Raw genomic sequence first — 19090 nt, forward strand, 5'->3', positions numbered from 1 at the left:
AGGGCGTTGTAGGGTGCAGGAGAGGGCTGTTGTTGGGTGGTGGGAGTTGTGTGTGGGGGTGTTTGTGTTTGTGGTGTGCGTGTGGGTGCTTGTGGCCGTGTGGGGTGGGCGAGTGGGGCTGTAGGTGTGTGTGGGAGCGTGTGGGCGGTCACTCGAGAGGGCTCTTGTGGGGCTGGGGGGTGCCTACGGCCATACCACCCTGAGAACGCCCGATCTCGTCTGATCTCGGAAGCTAAGCAGGGTCGGGCCCGGTTAGTACTTGGATGGGAGACCGCCTGGGAATACCGGGTGCTGTAGGCTTTTGCCGGGGCCCGGGGGGGCGCCATTTTGTTTGTCGGGGGTGCTGGGTGGGCTCTTGCGGAGGGGCAGGTGTGGGGGCCGTGTTGGCGGTGGCGCGCAGGTGTTTGCGGGGCACGGGCTGCGCAATCGGGGTGTCCCGGCGCCGCCGTGCGTGGGTCGGTGAGGCCGTAGTGTGGGGGGGAGCGCGGGGGGGCTTGTGCAAGAGGCCTTTTGGCAGCGCAGCTGTGGGGGGGGTACGTGTGGGTGTGGCTGGGGGGGTGGGGCTGTTTTGGTGGCAGTTTGGTGGTCCCCCGCCCCGTCAGGCGGTGGGGCTGTAGCGCAGGGTGCGAATGTGGTGGTGGCTGCGGGAGAGGGCGTTTTGGTGGGGCAGTGGTCCAGGTGTGGGGGGGTAAGTGCAGGTGTTGGTGGGGGGTGTGTGCGTGTCGGGGTGGCCCGTCGCCCTGCCCCGATGGTGGGTGGTTGGAGCTGTGTGGTGGGCTGGGAGGTGGTGGCGGTGACGTGGACGGGTCTTTGGCTTAGCCAGGGTTCAGGTTTGTGGGGTGGGAGACGTGCAGGTGTTGGCGTGGGGGTGTTGTGGTGGGTCGTGTGTGCGTGGGGCGTTTGCCCCCTGCCCCGTGGGGGTGTGGGTGTGTCTGGTGGGGTGTGAGGGCGTTGTAGGGTGCAGGAGAGGGCTGTTGTTGGGTGGTGGGAGTTGTGTGTGTGGGTGTTTGTGTTTGTGGTGTGCGTGTGGGTGCTTGTGGCCGTGTGGGGTGGGCGAGTGGGGCTGTAGGTGTGTGTGGGAGCGTGTGGGCGGTCACTCGAGAGGGCTCTTGTGGGGCTGGGGGGTGCCTACGGCCATACCACCCTGAGAACGCCCGATCTCGTCTGATCTCGGAAGCTAAGCAGGGTCGGGCCCGGTTAGTACTTGGATGGGAGACCGCCTGGGAATACCGGGTGCTGTAGGCTTTTGCCGGGGCCCGGGGGGGCGCCATTTTGTTTGTCGGGGGTGCTGGGTGGGCTCTTGCGGAGGGGCAGGTGTGGGGGCCGTGTTGGCGGTGGCGCGCAGGTGTTTGCGGGGCACGGGCTGCGCAATCGGGGTGTCCCGGCGCCGCCGTGCGTGGGTCGGTGAGGCCGTAGTGTGGGGGGGAGCGCGGGGGGGCTTGTGCAAGAGGCCTTTTGGCAGCGCAGCTGTGGGGGGGGTACGTGTGGGTGTGGCTGGGGGGGTGGGGCTGTTTTGGTGGCAGTTTGGTGGTCCCCCGCCCCGTCAGGCGGTGGGGCTGTAGCGCAGGGTGCGAATGTGGTGGTGGTTGCGGGAGAGGGCGTTTTGGTGGGGCAGTGGTCCAGGTGTGGGGGGGTAAGTGCAGGTGTTGGTGGGGGGTGTGTGCGTGTCGGGGTGGCCCGTCGCCCTGCCCCGATGGTGGGTGGTTGGAGCTGTGTGGTGGGCTGGGAGGTGGTGGCGGTGACGTGGACGGGTCTTTGGCTTAGCCAGGCTTCAGGTTTGTGGGGTGGGAGACGTGCAGGTGTTGGCGTGGGGGTGTTGTGGTGGGTCGTGTGTGCGTGGGGCGTTTGCCCCCTGCCCCGTGGGGGTGTGGGTGTGTCTGGTGGGGTGTGGGGGCGTTGTAGGGTGCAGGAGAGGGCTGTTGTTGGGTGGTGGGAGTTGTGTGTGGGGGTGTTTGTGTTTGTGGTGTGCGTGTGGGTGCTTGTGGCCGTGTGGGGTGGGCGAGTGGGGCTGTAGGTGTGTGTGGGAGCGTGTGGGCGGTCACTCGAGAGGGCTCTTGTGGGGCTGGGGGGTGCCTACGGCCATACCACCCTGAGAACGCCCGATCTCGTCTGATCTCGGAAGCTAAGCAGGGTCGGGCCCGGTTAGTACTTGGATGGGAGACCGCCTGGGAATACCGGGTGCTGTAGGCTTTTGCCGGGGCTTGCAGCGCTTGCCCCTCTCTTTTCCTTGGGTTGTTACTGTGGGGACAGCATTTCAGGTTTGCAGATGTTGTGTGTAATTTTGGCAGGTTGTATGGGTTTTTTTTCCTCAATGCTTTATTTTCTTTAAGTTTATTATTAAATGCATTTCCCTTCTTTTTTTTTCTGGTATTTTATTGATGTATTCTGTGCACCCACTTTTTCATGAGCCAGTTCCGTACCCTGTGCTTTCCAGGTGTCTCTCCTATTTCCAGGGGGTGTCTGTGTGTGATGCCATGCAGACGTGTCCGCGTGCCCCGGTGCCTGTGCAGCTCCCCTGGCACACCCCCGCCGGTGGCTGTTGGTACATGGCCTGTGCTGCGCGGTGCCGCCCCGGCCGCGGTGCATTAGGTGAAGAGTCCGTGGGTGTCTGCGAGGGGCCGTGCCATGTTCTGGAACGCCCAGTGCAGGATCCCGTCCCAGGCCCCCTGCGGGACAGCCCCCGGGGTCACTCTCCATCCCACTCCCTGGGCAGTCTCGGCTGTCCCCCCCTTGCCCACCGCCTGACATCACTTGGGTGACACCAGTGCCATGGTCCCCAGTGGGTGGACTCTGGCTGTTGGTGTGTCCCCCCCCCAGTGCCGTACCTCACCCAGGAGCGCGTCGAGCTCGTCCCTGCTCAGCGCGGGGTCGCTGCCGGGGGAGACATGCTCTGCCTGAGGGAGGAAACATCCTGCCAGCTTTCCTGCCTGCCCTCTGCCTGCACCCTTATGGGTCGGGGCTGGTGTCTGGGTTCAGTCTCTGGTGCCACCGCAGCTGACGGCCCCTCCAGCACAGCGTCAGTACCCGACCTGCAGCCGCCATCGGCCCGTCCCTCACCCAGCCTGGGCCATCGCTCCTCGGCCTCATCGCACCCTTTGTAACCCACCCCCCCGCCACCCCGGCCCATTTCCCTCCGCCAGGCTGAGCAGTGGTTGTACCCACCTTGGCTGCCTGTAGCGGGTGGTTTCCGGCTGCCACGGTGCTGTCGAGGCTGCCTGTGTCCGGGGTGCCCGCGCAGGATGTGCAGAGCAGCAGCCCCCTACATCCCGTGGGGTGACACAGGCTGTCAGGGCAGCCCCTCCGCAGGGGAGGATTTAAGGCTGGGCTGTGGGGGATGGCGGGGGGCTCACCCGGGGTCCCCACCGGGCGCGGGGCAGTGCTGAGGTGCGGGGATGCGGGTGAAACAGCGGCCGCAGACGATCCCGTCGCCATCCCGGGTGCCACACGTGTCCTCCCCCGGCATCTCGGGGGGTCGCTCCGCAGCCGCCTCCCGCAGCTGGCCCGGCTCGGCTGCGCCCCCCACACAGGAGCCGCACCGCCACGTCCCACTGCGCAACCGGAGCGGGGTGGTGAGGGGCAGCCGTGGGGGGCACCGGGGTCCCCGTGGCACCCTGGGGCTCACCTGGGGACGCAGGGCAGCGGGGGCACCAAGCAGGCGAGGTGGAAGGCCCTGGGGCAGCCGTCGCAGCAGATGAGCTCACCGCCGTCACCGCAGGCCGCACACTCGTCCTCATTCTCCTGCCCCGGGGGAGCGGGCAGGGGGTCACCGCCACCGCCCCCACCCCCCAGACTGCAGCCGCGGCTGTGGCAGGGCTCACGCTGACAGGGGACGCCACGGTCTGTCAACACCCTCACCCTCTCCCCTGCAGTACCCGCCCCGCACCAAACACACCAACCCCTCTCAGGGTGGGAGTTGCCTGTTTTGGGGGGGTTGGAGCCTGGTGACCCCCTGTGCTTGGCCAGGCCACAGGGACGTGCCAGGGACACCCCCATGGCCCCCAGCTCACCAGGTGCCTGGGGCTCACCTGGTGGGGTGCGGGGTCCTGGCTGTGCACGGTGGGTACCGGCAGCCGGCCCTGGGGGTGCAGTCGGGGCTCTCCGCTCTGCAGGCAAGACAAGAGGGGTGTTGTGGGGAGCTGCTGGGACAGCCCGGCACGGGGGGGACACCCCAGACCACGGCTGTGCTGCCAGGAAGGGACAAGCCCCCACCGCAGCCTTGGGCAGCTGCAAAAGCAGGGGCTAAAGCAGGTGTGGGGGGTGTCTGTACACTTTGGGGTGCCTTGGGCCGGGCGGGGGGCTTCAGGCTACGGCTTCTGCTCCTGGCCCCCGGCTCCTCACAGGTGGCTGGAGCACAGGGCTCATCCCCTGCTTTGCTGCTCATCCTGGAGCTGCCTGTAAGAGAGGCCAAGAGCAGCTCCGGGGGGGCCCCCCTCCCCGCCAACCCCCTGCCTGGGAGCGGCTTCTGAATTTGGGGGCTAAACCGGGCATGAGGTCGGCTGGGCTGGGCTGCACCTACCCGGCTCCAGCACGTGTTTGATGAGGATGCCCTCAACGGCCCCGCGGGTGATGGGCACCTCGCTGCCCGCCACGGCCACCGCTCGCTGCACCGAGGTGGCCACTGCCTGGAGAGCTGCAGGCAGGGGGGGCGGCTCAGTGGACGGGCAGCCCCCCCAACCCTCGACTGCAGGCAAACAGGGTGCACAGGCAAATGCTGCCCCAGGGAAGGGGGGGGGATGTCAGCACTCACCACCGGCACGAGGGGTGCGGGGGGCATCCACGCCCTCCGGCTTCTTCACGCTCCTCGTCTTCACCAGGGGCCCTGTGGGGTTGTGAGGGTGACATCAGGGGGCACAGCACCCCACTGCGCCTCGGGGACCCGCCCCCCCCCCCCCCCCCCATCTGCATCCCACTCGGGGTCTCCGTACCAGGGCTGGGGACGTGCCGCGGGGAGGGCTGCACTGCTCGGGCCCCGTCCCGCTCCTCGGGGGCTTTCCTCTTGCCTTGGGGTCTGTGCAGGGCCGGCGCCGTGGGGCTGGTGGAGAGGCACCTCCCGCGGCGCTGCCGCCCCAGCTCCACCTCTGCAGAGGGGACAGCGACAGGCACACCCAGCCCCGGGCGTCACCCCTGCCTGCCGGCAGCCCCCGGGGGTGCCAGTCCCCCCGCCCCCGCCGCATCTGCCCCCCTCTTACCTCTGGGGAAGGCGCCACGGAGGGGCCGGAGCCGGGTGTACCTCTCCAGGTTGTAGTCCTTGAAGAGGACGGCCCAGAAGTCGCGGACGGTGGCGGCGTCGCGGCCCAGCAGCCAGGTGAGCAGCGCGTGGAAAGCGCGGTGGGAGCCCTCCCGCTCCGTCTGGCTCAGCGTCTCCTGCGGTGCCACCGCCGCCGGTCTACACGCACCATCCCGGTGCCGCCAGCCGGCCCCCGGCCCCGCAGCACGGCCATCCTCTCCCAGCCCACGGCCTCACCTTGAAGACGTGCTCGGGGACGACGTCGTGGTCAGCCAGGCCGTGCAGCAGCGGGAAGACGTCGTCCACCGCCATGGCGATCTCGGTGCGGTGCAGCTTCAGCAGGTGCCGCAGGTCCCCCTCACCCCCCAGCCCCGCCATGCCGCGGGGACGCCGCCGGGGCCGAGCAGCCCGCCCCGAGCAGCCCCTTTAATAAGCCCCGGCCGCCGACAGTGGGAACCTCGTCAGGATCCCGCTGTCCCACTCATTTCTGTACGAGGCCACGTAACCCGAGATCATCCCTCCCGCTGTCCCTGCGGCGTGGCTGGGCTTGCCCCTGCGGCACCACCGCACCCCCCAGCCCTGGGGTTTGGGGTCAGGCTGCTCCCCAGCCCCGGGCATCAACAGCCGGCGTGACGTCAGCTGCCGTCGCTGGTGAAGGACACCCCACCCCCCAGTGACTGCCCGGGGGTTGCTGGGGAGAGGGGGGCCAGCCACGGTGCTGGTGCAGGGGCCCCCGCCTCTCCCATCCCTGCGGTCAGCCAGGCGTCACCCCAAAATTTCTGGACTTTCCGCAGCACCTGCTTCTCTCATCCAGAAACTCGGCCGTGGGAGCACGTGGGAAGCAATGCCCCGACAGCGGGGGAAAATGGGAATATTTGCCCTGGCTACCTGCAAACCACCTCCTGACACCAAAGAAACCCTGGAAAGGTGTTTGGGTACAATTGCGGATGCTGAATAAGCCAAGAGCCCGCCTGAAGCGTCGCACCGCTGCCCTCCAGCCGGCCAGAGCGACGGCAGCCCCATGAGGGAGCCTGGGGATTACCTGGGCAGGCGCTGCCCGCAGCTCTGTCATCAACCGCTCGGGGAAATTGGGCAATAAGGTGATTTCACTGGAAACACACAGTTGTAAAAAACTTGGAGCCAGGGGAAACTAGCTCCTTGGGAGCATCCGGCATATAAAAGTCTGGAGGTCTGGCAGCTCTGTACCAGGCATCCAGGAAAGAGAAAGCTCCAAAGCTCCATCCCTCTTCCCAAACGTTTGGGATTTCCCCAGGATTAATTTCCAGCCTCTCTCCCTCCAGAGATGTGTCCCTGCTGCCTGGACGGTTCAGCCAGGGGTGCTGTGGCCGTGCACAGCCGTCCCCACACTGCAGGGCAGCACCTGACACCCTCTGTACAGCAAAACCCAACCCGAGCGGGATGGGAAAGGGGTGCAAGAGGGGGTGCTCCATGGCACGGTGCAAGGCGATAGGGGCAGGGACAGCTACCAGGAAATCCTAAAAAAATGGAGCGGTATCCGCTGGCTCCAAAGCCATGCCAGGAGGAAGCGGCTGCTATCCAGAAACTCGGGAAGAATAACAAGACAACACCCTCTGCGAGAGCAGGAAATACCCTCACACATTTCTGGTTAATAAATTAATGTGTTAACCCATGGAAACACTTGCTTTGAAGCTCCTTTCAGGATTGGGGGTGACTTTTCCCCTGGAGGCACTGGGAGCTGTGGGATGGGGGTCGGGTTGCTGTGCCCCACACCAGGATTTCAGTGCTGTGGTGGGGACGGCTTCGCCACCACCTGCCCCATGCACCCACCCTGGGGACAAAACACAGGTGTCAGGCAAACGGGAGGTTCACCTCCCCGCCTGGAGCTCACCCGCAGCCCAGCCACAGGCGTTGAGCACAAGCACACTCGTGACACAGTCTCACAGGCCTGCTCCACCCTTCCCAGGAAAACCATTTTCCCCCCTGTCCCACCTGCAGCGCCACCATTTGTCACTGTCACCTTGTGTTGGGCTGTGTGGCACCTCCAGGACAAGGCTGGGCTGGCTGCCCCCTCCCCGTGCCCGCGGCTACAGGAGCTCCCGCGCGGGCAGGTGCTGCCCAAGGCAGCCGCCAGCCCCGTGCCCAGTGCTGGGCTCCGACTTGTTCCGAATTCCAACTTTGTGACGGGTCCTGTGCTCTGAATCACGCACAAATTGTTTTCCATATCCAGTCTGCTCCGTAGTGCAGTAATTTGCATTTTGGGTGGTTTTTCTATGTTCCTTGCCCTTTCTGAGCTGCTACGCAGGAGGGAGAGCTGCAGCTGCCAGGAGCCACGTGAAGAGGCACGTACGTCCTGGGAGATCAGACGGGTACTCCTGTACGACCTTGCTTAGAGCCGACCTCAGCAGCTGAATCAAGGTACTTATAAGGGCCGTGAAGAATCAGCTTTTGCTTGCAGAAAGGTGTAAACCCCGCCCCTGGGGCTGGCACGAGCCCTGCCCTGCTGCAAGGGCCCCAAGCTGGGGTGCAGAGGAGCCTGGCCACCCTCAGGTTTCGGGGTGCCCTCTCCTTTCGCTTGCTCCCCTTGCAGAACTCAGAGCAAAAGGTTCGAGGTAGGTGAGTTCAATCTGAGCTCAAATCTGACCGTGAAGGCTGAAGATGTTTCTCCACAAACAGCCAGTTAAATCAGCAACTCGGTGCCTATCAAAAGCATCTGTAGCCCCAGGATGCACCTGGATTCCCTCCTCCTGGGAAAAGCTGCTGAAGCAGATGCGCCCTTTCCAGCATTTCTTCCCTTCCTATTTCCCCTCCTCGCCGAGGTCCCGTGGCACGAACCATCGCCCCGTGTGTGTCTTGGACACCACCCGCCCCGTGCTCCTCTCGTACAGCATGTCCCTGAATCACCGTCAGGAGAGAACAGGCAGAAGCGAGGGGCCCACCCGCAGGATCACCCCAGGAAGGCAGGGTGCCCCCCCTCGCCTCCCCTCCCCACCTCCCTAAGCCTGAAGCACAGCGGCAGCCCCAGTGAAACGCCACCACCATGTGCAGAGCTCTCACCCCTCTCCCCTTACCTTTGGCTGCTCCAGGCTGCAGCATTTTTGGTTAAAAACCACAACAGGGCTTCAGGTGGGGCCCCGATCCCGGCCTCCATCTCTAGCAGCGTCCCTACCGCTGCCCCACGCAGTCCGACGAGGGCGGCTCCACCTGCACGCTTCACGGCGGCTCCTGCGAGAGCCCGCGAGGGAGAGCTGGAGTAGAGAAGATTTATTTTAGCTTCAGTTTCCTCTTTCCTCCCCCTTTAGAAAGAAGAAACAAAAGCCCAAAGGTATGTTATATTAATTTATTTGGGACACACCAAAAAAGGAAAGTCAACAACTGTTAACGTACAAAAGTACAGAATCCTGGGACAAGATTTACTGTCCTGATTAAAAAGGCACCATGGTCCCAAAGAAGAGTAATCAGAATACATTATTTAGAAATTTTCCCCCTGTTGCAGCAGAAACAGAGCCAGGCTTTGGCTCTATCCACAGTCAAACCCAGTTAAAAAAAACAAGTATGATTTAAATGCGATAAACACTGCTCAGCCTGTACAAGATGTCATGAAAAAGAATCACAGCCTAGAAGATGGTCGGACTTTTTTTTTTTTTTTGCCTTTTTTTTAAATTTCTTTTTTAAAACAGCAAAGGTGACAAACCACTAAGTGTATAACTGAGGAAGACAGCAGACTTCTGACGTCTTCAGCTCGACTTTCTGTAAGACACGTCAGTTAAACTGAAACCAGTAGGCTGAGTGTGGGGCTTCTGAATGAAATGTAATTCCCTGTGGTATACAGGAAGTCAGATTCGACAACCTTAAATTCCCTGAATCCCTGAAAATCATAAAGCACTATACAGCTGTGTTCCATATTCGAGTCAACCCTGGTGGATTTGCTTTACACACACGAGCGTTTATACTGTCAGCTATATTTGAAATACAAAGGGGGTTTTACAGCAGTTATTAAAAAAATTCTACTTCGGCGAGGTCCGAGCTTGGCTATATTCCCTGCTGAAACAGAGCTGCTGGTGTAAAAGCCCAGTGAGAGGCTCAAGTCCAGCACCTCAGGGCTGGAAGGCAAATAGTTTAAACGTGACATAATTTGCACGGGGAAGTCAGTGAAGCACGCCAGAGAGAGGAGGAGAGAGAGGGCTGCGAACTCTCAAGCAGCTGAGGGCGTTGCAGAACGTGGGCGCGTGCTATTAAACCTGCGACGACACTCCCGAGTGATGCGGAATACGCAAGAGTTCGCTAAATATTTTGAAGCAACTTACCATGAAGAACTTCTCAGAGACACAGAACAAGGATCCCAGCAATTACTACCGAGCAAGGTGACTGGGAAGCCGATGCAGCGCTGGGAGCCGGACGGATCCGTGGGCAGGCGGAGGGACGGGGCGGGGGCACGCCGCAGCCTGCCCCAGCAGCAAGGCCGGGCCGCCGCCGCCGCCCGCGCTCGCTCTGCTGCCTCCCCCTCAGAGCAGCAGCTAATTTGCGTTTCATTCCTCCTTTGGCATAGGACTTCAAAGCAGTCCGAGAACTGATTCATCAAAAGTAAAGGAACTGATAAAATTATTTGTACATGCATTTATTGTTAAAGGGAGCAAAAGCCAAAGAATGAAACAGCACGAGTTAATGTCAGTAAAATGATGTGCAGGACGGAGAGGAAAGAAACGGGGAAAAGCTGAGATACTGGAGTGGGGAAACCAACATTCACACTGGAAGGTAAATTTGAAAACCAGGCAAGTTTGCGCTCTTTCTACCAGAGAACTTCTGTGGACAAATAGAGACTCAGGGTTTTTAATTTTCAGTGTCATCTGGCAAGGTTTGGGAATCTCACCAGAGAGACCTCCAGCACTGGGTGTCACTGAAAGTTCAAGTCTCTCATCTTTAAAAACCAGTAAAGCAACTCTAACTAAAACGGGCTGATACCCTCGTACTGCGGGTATCTAAAATCAGACACGTCACTGCTCAGGATGTACGTGGGCAAGAGGGTTATACTTTGTTCAAACAAACTCTGGGTGGAAAGCTACCACTTCCACCCTGCTGGTCTGCAGGACCGTGGCGGGTGGAAAAGCAAGCCCAGATTCAGGAGCCTTTTGCTGTAAATACCACAGCTACCCACACCTGGGAAGGCTTCTTCTTCCCTATGTCCTAAGGCGGCAGGATAACAGTTTATAAAATTCTTCCCATCTTAAAACTAAATGATGCAATTTTCATCCTTCCCCCTATCTTACCCCCCCCCCCCCCCACCCCCCCGGAAGATAAAACATTACCACTTCATTTAGGATTCACACTTCAGATCCTAGATTAGGGACTTCATGTTAAAACTCATCCAACTATGGGAAGGTTTATCCTGATCAAGGAAACGTCATTAAAATAGAATCTAGAATAAAACATTCAGAATCACCAATGCTTTCACAGCCAAAGCACTCAAATGTCTCCTGATCTCTCTCTCCCCCTCCTCGAGCAAGAGAGCAATCCCTTCACAAAACCCCAGGGCACCTCTCTGGGGCTGGGTCATACGGGCTGAAAACCAGCTTCCTTCCTTGCAGAAACGCCAAATTCTGCCGAAAAGGGGCCCAGCACCTTTCCCTCCCACTGAAACCAGGAGTTAGGGCTTTTCAGCACGTGAATTTTCGATTAGCAACAAGTCCACGTTATTTCCCTGCAGTAAATCCGAGTCCTGTTTTGTACTGTTAGGCCACCACTGGCTCAGAAATGGCGAGAGACTTCTAAGAACCCACTGATGTAGACAGGACCTTGGAAGAAGAGGCTTATACGCTACGTAACCTTAGATCCTCTGCTACGTTTGAGCCTTCGCATCGTTAGCCGCTGACTACTTATCCTTCCAAATTCATGTGTTTTAGTCCTTGCTGCTGTTGCCGTCGTCCCAGCGCGCTGCCCCGGAGGCAGGGTGTTCCTGAGCTCTGGCTTGGGGATCTACAACAATCACTTCCAATTGATGGTGGGATTTCAAACTTGCCTAACGTGTGCCTTGCCACCTCGTACTCCAGCAGCTCTGCCTGCCGACCGCGGCATGCGCTAGCAGTTTTTGACCTTCTCCACAGTCTCGTAGAACCCAGGCCTAACTCTCCTGATGCTCATCCGTATATGCTGGCACTCCAGGGGCATGGCGGCGCTCGCGGCAGTCGCGGTGCACCGGCGCTTCCTTCTGCCCCGCAGCGAAAAGGCCGGAGCCCCGCCGTTCTCTTCCTCCGCAGGGTAAGATTCATCCACGCTCGTGCCTTCGTCCGATTGCTCGTCACTTTTATATTTCATTTCCTTCGCTTTGCTTCCTTCCTTCTCCTCCCTGGCGAGTTTTCTGAAGTGCTCCAGACATTGTATCTTTTGTCTTCTTTCCATCATCTTCAATTCCTGCTTGTCTGTGAAATCTTCATAGTACATCTTTCTTTCGCTTCTTTGATCTTCAAGAAATTTCCACTCGATGCTAGTCATTTTTATTCCACTGTATTCCTCCAGTTTATTTCTCGTCTGCGCGTCTGTACAAAATACATCAAAGAGCTTCTCTGAACTCTCGTTGAATTTGTCTGCTCGCTCGGTAAAAGCCTGGTTCTGTCTCTGCTTTCTGGTCTGATACAATCTGGTAAACTCCTCGTACATTTTGAGGATAAGTTTCTTTATATTTTGCGTCGCGATGGTGTGCAAGTTACAAACCAACCAGTGCTCTTGCAGGTGCTCAGCGAGCAACTGGGCTGCATCCTCTTTGGACCGCTGGGCCTGGCCAGCTCTTTTGGGCTGCAACAAGTACAGCATATTCTGAACCACATCCTTCTTGGTTGGCAGTACTCCCTGGGTGAAACCCGAAGACTCTACATATTCAACAGTCCCCAGAGTCTTCCGTGCTCTCACCTCCGTGTCCAGTGATTCCATCACTGCTCGTTTATTTTGTAGTTATGACATAATCTGAAAGACGAGGGGGAGAAAAAAAAAAAAAAAGGAGTATGTCAAATGAAGCTTTTTTTTTTTTTTCCCCGGAGCAAAAATAAACAGATGAGAAAACGTGCTCAGACCAATAAGATCTAGGATTTTATGGTGTACTCTGTTGCTGTTGGACGGCTGCTGTGTTAGCCCAGCCCATTTAAACATCTGCACATCAAGTCTATCTCGCTCCTCTGTGCGGTTCTTAAAGCCTAATACGGTGTGTTTGTTTATGTTATTAGTTTTTAATTGGGTTTTGGACTTCATATTGTAAATTACAGTAAATCAAGGCCGCCTAGGGCACCGCACTTCAGTGCTGGCACGTGAAGACGGGCATGCCTCCGCACCGGCTGCGCCGCAACACCCCACAGCTGCTCCGGCGCCGGAACGGGGCTGCCCAAAACGGGCGAGCTCGCTTCCCCCGCGGCTCCTCTCGCTTCGCCCCCTCCCCTGGAGCGGCCCCGGGTCACCGGCTCGCCCTCCCGGTGCCCTCCACCCCTCCCTCTCCCCCGACGGAGACACCGCCCGCAGCACCGAGGCCTCGGCCGGGGATTACTCATCGCAGCCCGCTGCCGCCCTGCCTAGGCCCGGCCTGCCCCGCAGCATGACTGGCACTTTTCCCGGCCGCGCAGGCGGCGCGGGGGCCGGGGCGAGCGGCATCGCGGCCCGCAGCTGCTCAGCCGCAGCTCGGGCCCGCCGCCCGCCGCCGCCCCGGCCGAGGAGGCCCGGGGAGCCTCGAGGCCCGGGCCCGCCGCGGACACAGGGCCCGCCGCGGGCCCCGGGCAGGCCCGCGGGCCCCGCGCCGCCTCGGCCGGCGGCTCCCGGAGGGCGGGGACGCGCCGGGGGCTGAGGGACCGCCACCGGGGCAGCGGGGCCGGGGGCCGCCCCCCCCTCCCCGCGGCCCCCCGCAGCGCTGAGTCACGGCGCGGTGCCGGGAAGGGCCCCGGGCGCCGCCCGCCCGCCCCGCCTGAGGCCTCCTGCGGGCCGCGGGCCCCGGGCGGGGGTCGGCGGAGCCTGGCGCGCCCTGCCCCCGGCCCGGCCCGGCCCCTCCCCTCCCCGGGGCTCACCGCCATCTTGGAGGGGGGTCTGCGGAGCCTGCGCAGGAAGGAGCGGGGGGAACAGGCCGAGGTTACCGCCGCCATCTTGGAGAGGGGCAGCGCCGCGGCGGCTCGCGCCCGCCCTCTCCCGGAAGGGCCGCCCCCGCCCCGCGCGTCCCGCTTGCTGCGCGCCGGAAGTGCGCGACGCCTCGTCCCGCCCCTTCCGCCCGGCGCGGCGGCAGCGCCCGCGGGATTGGCCGCGCGGGGAGACGGGAGCGGCGCGAGCGAGTGAGCGCGCGGCCGCGGCGCGGCCCGGACACCACCCCCCCCGGCGCGCGCGGCGCCCCGCCCCCAGGCGGCCCCTCGCCGCGGGCAGGAAGCGTCTCGCGCGGACGCTGGGCGGAGCCGATTGGTCGCGCCCCGCGGGCGCCTCCTGGCGGGGGCCAATGGGAGCCCCGCGGGCTCGGGGTTCCCCGGCCAGTGGGCGGGCGCAGTGCGGGGCCGCGAGGATGGCGGGAGCTGATTGGCTACTGCCCAGCCGGCGGGGAGCGGATTGGCGGCGGGGAAGGGAGGAAGGCGGGAGCTGATTGGCGGGTGCTGTTGTGGCACACGGGAGAGGGAGCTAATTGGTGGGTGCCGTGATGGGGGGAAGGAGACAGGGAGCTGATTGGTGGGCACGGCGGCGGTGGGGCAGGCAGGAGACAGCTGATTGGCGGCGCCGTGGCGGGGGGCGGGCAGAGCAGCTGCCGGCCCCCCGCGGGCGCCCACACGCCTGTGCCCCGCGGTGCCAGGGCGGCGGCGGCAGCAGCGATGGGCGCCGGGACGGAGCCGGCGGAGGCGCAGCACGACGCGGCAGAGGGGTGAGGCCTCGTCCCTGCCCTGCCCCCCCAACTCCTGCCCCCCGGCGCCCACTCACCCTCTGCTTGCCCCCGCAGGAGGATCTACCTGGACTACAACGCCACCACCCCGCTGGCCCCCGAGGTGGCCCAGGCTGTGTGGGACGCCATGCGCCAGGCCTGGGGCAACCCCAGCAGCTCCCACCCTGCAGGTAGGGACCCGGGGGGGCGCTGACTCCTTGGCTCCCCGCTGCGGCCCAGCCGAGCCCTGTGGCCACGGGAGCCTGTGGTGGAGCTGCGGGGTCTCGTCCCGCAGGCAGGAAGGCGAAGGAGCTCGTTGGCAGTGCCCGGGAGAGCCTGGCGAGGATGGTGGGAGGTCGACCGGAGGACATCATCTTTACCTCGGGGGGTACAGAGGTGGGAGCAGCCGTGATCCCTGTGCAGGGCGGTGACGCTCCTGCCTGCCACCTCCTCTCAAGCAAGTGACGATGAGGAGGGTGGGGGCAAAGGGCACCGCACTCCCTCTGGGCTTTCATTTTCCCCTATGCCTTCCTCTCTTCAGGCAAACAACATGGTGATCCAGACTGCCCGCAGGCACTTCTGCGAAAACCAGGCCAGGCCGGGGGACGGCTGGGGGACACCACACATCGTGACGTCAAGCGTGGAGCACGACTCCGTCCGCCTGCCGCTGGAGCAGCTGGTGAAGGAGAGTCTGGCGGGTGAGTGGCAGAGGGACCGCAGGGGATGGGTCAGGAACGTCTAGCTGCAGACTGGGGTTTGTGAGGGGGGATTTTCTCCACTGGCATTTTTGCAGAGGAGGACAGGGACCCACTTACTCCATGATGCTCTCCTTTCCCCCCCAAAAAGGGCACTGACTCCCCACATGGGGCCTCCATTCCCTCAAGCTGGGTGTATTACCCCGTTGGCATCCAGCACTGGCCCCAAGAGCTCTCTGCCTGCCTGCCAGCTGCCTGCACAGCTCTCCTGCCTGCTCAGCGAGGTGTGGGCAGCCAGCCCTGCGCGCTGTCAGGCTTCCCAGAAAACCTCAGGTCTTGTTTCTTGGCTTGCAGAAGTCACCTTTGTGGCCGTGTCCCCACAAAGTGGGCGGGCTGAGGTGGACGACGTCCTCGCCGCCATCCGGCCAACCACCTGCCTGGTTTCCATCATGTTGGCCAATAACGAGACTGGGGTCATCATGGTGAGTCTGTGGGATGGGGTGGGGACAAGTGGGACAGAGTGGGGACATCCTCACAAAAAGGTGCTTGATAAGGGGGAGCAGATGGTCCCCGGGATGCAGACCCTCTTCCTTTCTGCCAGCCTGTAACGGAGCTGAGCCAGCGTGTCCGCGCCCTCAATCAGCAGAGAGCGGCAGTGGGGCTGCCCAGGATCCTGGTGCACACGGACGCGGCCCAGATGATTGGCAAGGGGCGTGTGGACGTGCAGGAGCTGGGGGTGGACTACCTCACCATCGTGGGACACAAGGTATGGCCCTGTTCACGTGGCCCAGCTGCTCTTCACTTCCTAAGCCATCTCTGTTGGGGTGTCCGGGAGACTTTGGGTGCCCCCCACAGCGTGATACCTCATCAGTGGCCAAAGATTTCCTGCTGGATAAGTCTCTGAAGATAAGTCTCCAACTGGGGGAGAAGGCCTCTGCGTGTCAGGGGACCTGTCTGGAAGGGGGAGCAGGAGGAGGCCAAGGGACAGCCCTGCCCTGTGAGATGGGCAGGGATCAGCACCGGAGGGCACTCGGATTTGGGCGGGAGTACAGAAAAGGGACACCTGGCAGTGTCCCCCGGGTCACCGTGGCTGTTTCTGCCCGCAGTTCTACGGCCCACGGATCGGTGCGCTGTACGTGCGCGGCCCTGGCATCACCACCCCGCTGCACCCCATGCTCTTCGGAGGGGGACAGGAGAGGAATTTCCGGCCGGGGTAAGGTGGCTGGTGGTGCCCTGGAGAGCTGGGCCTTGGGCTGGTGGCCAAACCACGTGTGGCTGCTTAGTCCAAGCTGAGCTGGCAGCTGTGTTACCTGCCAGCCCTGGGGCGGGCAGCCCAGCATGGGGAGATGGATCCGTGCGTGGGAACTGTGGGAGCCTGGTGCGCAGGCTTTGCTGCGGGAAGAACCGCAGGGTGGAACTGCCCCTTCCCAGTCACCGCAGAGGGGTGTCCAGGACCCCCTGGCAATGGTGAGGGGTCCTACACCGGGAATGTCTGTGCCCTGAGGTTGGGGCTGCAGAAACGACTCACTGCTCCCTCTTCCCTTCCAGCACTGAGAACACCCCAATGATCGCCGGCCTCGGCCAGGTGAGTCAGTGATGGGGTCACAGGTGAGGGGTTCCCTGGGGTGCTGCCTGGTGGAGCCAGCACGAAGCCAGCTCCCGTGCTCCCCAGTTGTTACGAGCGACGAACTCGGGGTGTGGGAGGGCGGGCGAACTACTGGGAAGGGAGATGGGGCTTTCTGGTGCCAGTCAAAGGAGCTTCGGAGCACTATGGGCAGGCTTTGCAGCCCTAGCAGCAGGCAGTCATGCAGCCCATATGGCACAAGGCACCGGGAGGCTGTTGGGGGGATGCAGGGGACCTGGCGATTGCAGGGGCTCTTCCCGGGACGGGCTCATGTGCCAGGGGGCCATGCATGGAGGGAGGTGTCAGGGGGGTGCTGACGGAGCCTGTCTGGGTTTTCTCTCCTCAGGCTGCAGAGTTAGTGAGCAAGAACTGGGAGGCCTATGAGGCTCACATGCGGGATGTTCGGGATTACCTGGAGGCCAGGCTGGAGGTGAGTAGAACTGGTTCCTGTTTGTCTCTCCCCTCCCGGGGTCTGGAGCCAGGGTGGGTATGTCACTCTGGACAGAGCTGCTTGCGCACCTGGAGTGGTTCACAGCGCTCTGGATTTCTCCAGGCCTCCTTTGGGAAGCAGAGAATCCACCTCAACAGCCACTTTACGGGCTCCAAGCGACTCTGCAACACCTCTAACTTCTCCATCCTGGGCCCAGGCCTTCAAGGTAGCTCTTAACCCACCGCTGCTCTGTGATGGTGCCCGTGGAGCCAAGCACCTGCCCCGCACAGCACCCTGCCGCTAGAGACCAGCGGGTGCTCGGCCGTGGCCTGGGCACGGTGATGAGGCAGGCGGCGGCCCCCGGAGAGAGCCTGGGCGCTGGGAGACCTGTGCTTGTGTGTGCTGCAGGGCGAAGGGTGCTGTCTCGCTGCCAGACGCTTCTCGCCAGCGTTGGGGCTGCCTGCCACTCTGAGAAAGGGGATCGGTAAGCAGCTGGCTTTGCCAGGCCCCGGGGCATCTGCCCAGAGGAGAGCGGGTGGGAGGGAGGGAAACAGGACAGGGAAAGGGGCCGTGGGTGGCTGTGGGCAGCGTCACCTGGAGCAAAGAGGGCGCAGCGCTTTCCAGAGGGGCTGAAGGGCTGCCCGGGAGGTTATTGCAGGAGACACAGCTGGAAAGCTTGACTGCTGCTTGGAAGGGCTTTGTCCCTCCTGGCTTTGGTGATCCAGCTGAGCTCAGAAGTACTCTTCAATACCTGGCGCTGCCAGAAGAGACTCTGCCTTATGGCTGGCCAGGTTTGCCTGGAGCGCAGCTGCAGATATGCTCCCTCTTAGTGCAGCCTTCTGGCAACGCGAGTGCTTCCTCAGCCCTCCAGGTAATCCTGCTCAGCCCCGTGTCTGTGTTTCAGGCCCTCCTCGATTCTGCTGAGCTGCGGGATCCCCTGCGACGTGGCGCAGAACGCCTTGCGGCTGAGCGTGGGCCGAGACACCACGCGGGCAGACGTGGACCTGGTGGTGCAGGACCTCGTGCAGGCTGTGGCACAGCTGGAGCAGGACCAAACCCCATAGACCCCAGGAATCGCTCCCCAGCCATCACCCAGGTTCTCGGGGTGGGATTGTGCCCTGCTTGGCCCCTGGGTGCTGGCTGCCTCTGTCAATTTGGGCTCAGGTTTTGGCAGGATTAGTTTTGCACTCGATCCCTAAGTCGAACTGACCCAGCCCGCAGTCTGTGACAGCAGGTCAGACGTTGGGGAAGCGGCAGCTGGTGGTGGCAGGAGGAGGAAGCGAGTTTTGGCAGCGATGTGCTCTTAGGTGTGCCCGGCCGTATATCCGCTCACAGGGATCCCAGCAGGGCTGGCACGGCTCTGCAGCACGTGTGGCTCGAGCGGAGAAGCTAGCGCAGGTGCTGGAGGCGGCAGGGAGCTGTGCTGCTTTGGGGCTGGGGCAGCTCACTGAGAGCTTTCTCGGGCCCCCGTTGTCCCCCCAGCACGGGGCAGGCGTTCGGGCAGCTTCGCCGTCAGGTGCGCCTCGCTTGCCAGCACCTACCCAGCTGCCTGTGCGCACCTTGGTGTGACGGAGTCTCAAAGCTCGATTCCCTCCAGAGCGCAACAGACACGGAAGCTGTAGGAGATGGAGTCTTTTGCCCTGGTTGCTTTCCCCAAAGGAAGCTTTCCCGCTGTCTTACCGCTCAGAGGAGGAAAGACCATCTGCCCAGAGGGAAACGAGATTCCCCAAAATGCTGGGCTGGGAACTGCCCTGCCCCTGCCCTAAGCGACCGAAGGTTTTTTTGGCTGGGAAGCGTTGGGCACAGCCTTCCCAGCACTGCGTTGCGTTACCTGCTCCCCTCCTCCTGTCCTTCCTACAGCGGGCAGAGCTCCTGTTGCCAGCTCCACGTGCTCCTAAAGGAAACGGATTTGTTGGGGCAGCCGTAACTGCCAGCACCTGAGGAAATGCGTCTTCCCTGCGTGGCCCAGGCGGCCGCTCTCATCACGGATGCGGGAGGACACAAGTGTCACACGGATTAGGAGCGTCGCCAGCTGGGCTGACTGATGTTGGGAAACCTGGTCTCCCCGGGTGTTCATAGGAATAAAAGTGATTGCTGCTGCTGTGGCTTTTTCCCCAAGTAAAATGTATTTTCCATGGGGGTAGCTGGGCTGGGTGGGGTCACGTGAGCAATGCCTTTTCCCTCAGAAAACGCTCGTGTCCCAGAACAGAGGCCGCGTCCGCTGGAGCGGGGAGGTGCCCACTGCTCCTGGCTGGCATGGAGCCCATGG

The 19090-nt window shown here is 62.1% G+C and overlaps 3 protein-coding genes and 3 non-coding genes across 11 annotated transcripts; 4 read left to right on the forward strand and 2 right to left on the reverse strand.

Annotated features, from left to right (window-relative positions):
- The first annotated feature begins 181 nt into the window (after nucleotides 1-181).
- Nucleotides 182-300, forward strand: LOC141947513 (5S ribosomal RNA). The gene has a single exon (XR_012630168.1). It is a non-coding gene; the product is annotated as a 5S ribosomal RNA (ribosomal RNA).
- An 826-nt stretch (nucleotides 301-1126) lies between these two features.
- On the forward strand, nucleotides 1127-1245 carry LOC141947515 (5S ribosomal RNA). The gene has a single exon (XR_012630170.1). It is a non-coding gene; the product is annotated as a 5S ribosomal RNA (ribosomal RNA).
- Nucleotides 1246-2071: 826 nt separating this feature from the next.
- Nucleotides 2072-2190, forward strand: LOC141947516 (5S ribosomal RNA). Its single transcript, XR_012630171.1, has one exon. It is a non-coding gene; the product is annotated as a 5S ribosomal RNA (ribosomal RNA).
- AIRE (autoimmune regulator) lies at nucleotides 2190-9615 on the reverse strand. 4 transcript variants are annotated; one of them, XM_074877901.1, is made up of 13 exons: nucleotides 9514-9615; nucleotides 5465-8454; nucleotides 5190-5364; nucleotides 4926-5078; nucleotides 4748-4819; nucleotides 4517-4630; nucleotides 4268-4392; nucleotides 4026-4103; nucleotides 3623-3738; nucleotides 3351-3548; nucleotides 3163-3259; nucleotides 2826-2894; nucleotides 2190-2608 (listed from the first exon to the last, which is right to left on the reverse strand). In XM_074877901.1, exons 2-13 carry the CDS (start codon nucleotides 5603-5605, stop codon nucleotides 2444-2446), a joined length of 1503 nt encoding a protein of 500 aa, XP_074734002.1. In that variant the 5' UTR covers nucleotides 5606-8454; nucleotides 9514-9615; the 3' UTR covers nucleotides 2190-2443. The 4 variants fall into 4 exon arrangements, with proteins under 4 accessions (XP_074734002.1, XP_074734005.1, XP_074734003.1 ...); XM_074877902.1 differs by having other exon boundaries at nucleotides 2449-2666; XM_074877903.1 differs by lacking the exon at nucleotides 2826-2894 and having other exon boundaries at nucleotides 2449-2666.
- LOC141947128 (uncharacterized) lies at nucleotides 8533-13382 on the reverse strand. Its single transcript, XM_074877913.1, has 2 exons — nucleotides 13246-13382; nucleotides 8533-12163 (listed from the first exon to the last, which is right to left on the reverse strand). Exon 2 carries the CDS (start codon nucleotides 12128-12130, stop codon nucleotides 11282-11284), a length of 849 nt encoding a protein of 282 aa, XP_074734014.1. The 5' UTR covers nucleotides 12131-12163; nucleotides 13246-13382; the 3' UTR covers nucleotides 8533-11281.
- A 55-nt stretch (nucleotides 13383-13437) lies between these two features.
- Nucleotides 13438-18945, forward strand: SCLY (selenocysteine lyase). 3 transcript variants are annotated; one of them, XM_074877907.1, is made up of 13 exons: nucleotides 13438-13503; nucleotides 14007-14075; nucleotides 14151-14263; nucleotides 14368-14468; nucleotides 14614-14770; nucleotides 15122-15249; nucleotides 15369-15533; nucleotides 15874-15980; nucleotides 16316-16352; nucleotides 16738-16821; nucleotides 16945-17047; nucleotides 17230-17305; nucleotides 17726-18945. In XM_074877907.1, exons 2-13 carry the CDS (start codon nucleotides 14026-14028, stop codon nucleotides 17883-17885), a joined length of 1281 nt encoding a protein of 426 aa, XP_074734008.1. In that variant the 5' UTR covers nucleotides 13438-13503; nucleotides 14007-14025; the 3' UTR covers nucleotides 17886-18945. The 3 variants fall into 3 exon arrangements, with proteins under 3 accessions (XP_074734008.1, XP_074734006.1, XP_074734007.1); XM_074877906.1 differs by lacking the exon at nucleotides 13438-13503 and having other exon boundaries at nucleotides 13566-14075; nucleotides 14372-14468; nucleotides 17726-17917; nucleotides 18682-18945; XM_074877905.1 differs by lacking the exon at nucleotides 13438-13503 and having other exon boundaries at nucleotides 13565-14075; nucleotides 14372-14468.
- Nucleotides 18946-19090: the final 145 nt, after the last annotated feature.

This window comes from Strix uralensis, chromosome 9 (genome assembly GCF_047716275.1).
Source record: "Strix uralensis isolate ZFMK-TIS-50842 chromosome 9, bStrUra1, whole genome shotgun sequence".
Taxonomy (NCBI): domain Eukaryota; kingdom Metazoa; phylum Chordata; class Aves; order Strigiformes; family Strigidae; genus Strix; species Strix uralensis.

What these genes read in the sequence shown, in the direction of transcription:
- AIRE (XM_074877901.1), bottom strand. Translation starts at nt 5,605, where the DNA reads ATGGCGGGGCTGGGGGGTGAGGGGGACCTGCGGCACCTGCTGAAGCTG. An exon ending in GCGCCCGGTGGGGACCCCGG is followed by an intron (nt 3,260 to 3,350) that starts GTGAGCCCCCCG and finishes CACGGGATGTAG; the next exon opens with GGGGCTGCTGCTCTGCACAT. An exon ending in ACCCGCTACAGGCAGCCAAG is followed by an intron (nt 2,895 to 3,162) that starts GTGGGTACAACC and finishes TTCCTCCCTCAG; the next exon opens with GCAGAGCATGTCTCCCCCGG.
- LOC141947128 (XM_074877913.1), bottom strand. Translation starts at nt 12,130, where the DNA reads ATGGAATCACTGGACACGGAGGTGAGAGCACGGAAGACTCTGGGGACT.
- SCLY (XM_074877905.1), top strand. Translation starts at nt 13,857, where the DNA reads ATGGGGGGAAGGAGACAGGGAGCTGATTGGTGGGCACGGCGGCGGTGG. An exon ending in TTACCTCGGGGGGTACAGAG is followed by an intron (nt 14,469 to 14,613) that starts GTGGGAGCAGCC and finishes TCCTCTCTTCAG; the next exon opens with GCAAACAACATGGTGATCCA. An exon ending in ACGAGACTGGGGTCATCATG is followed by an intron (nt 15,250 to 15,368) that starts GTGAGTCTGTGG and finishes CCTTTCTGCCAG; the next exon opens with CCTGTAACGGAGCTGAGCCA.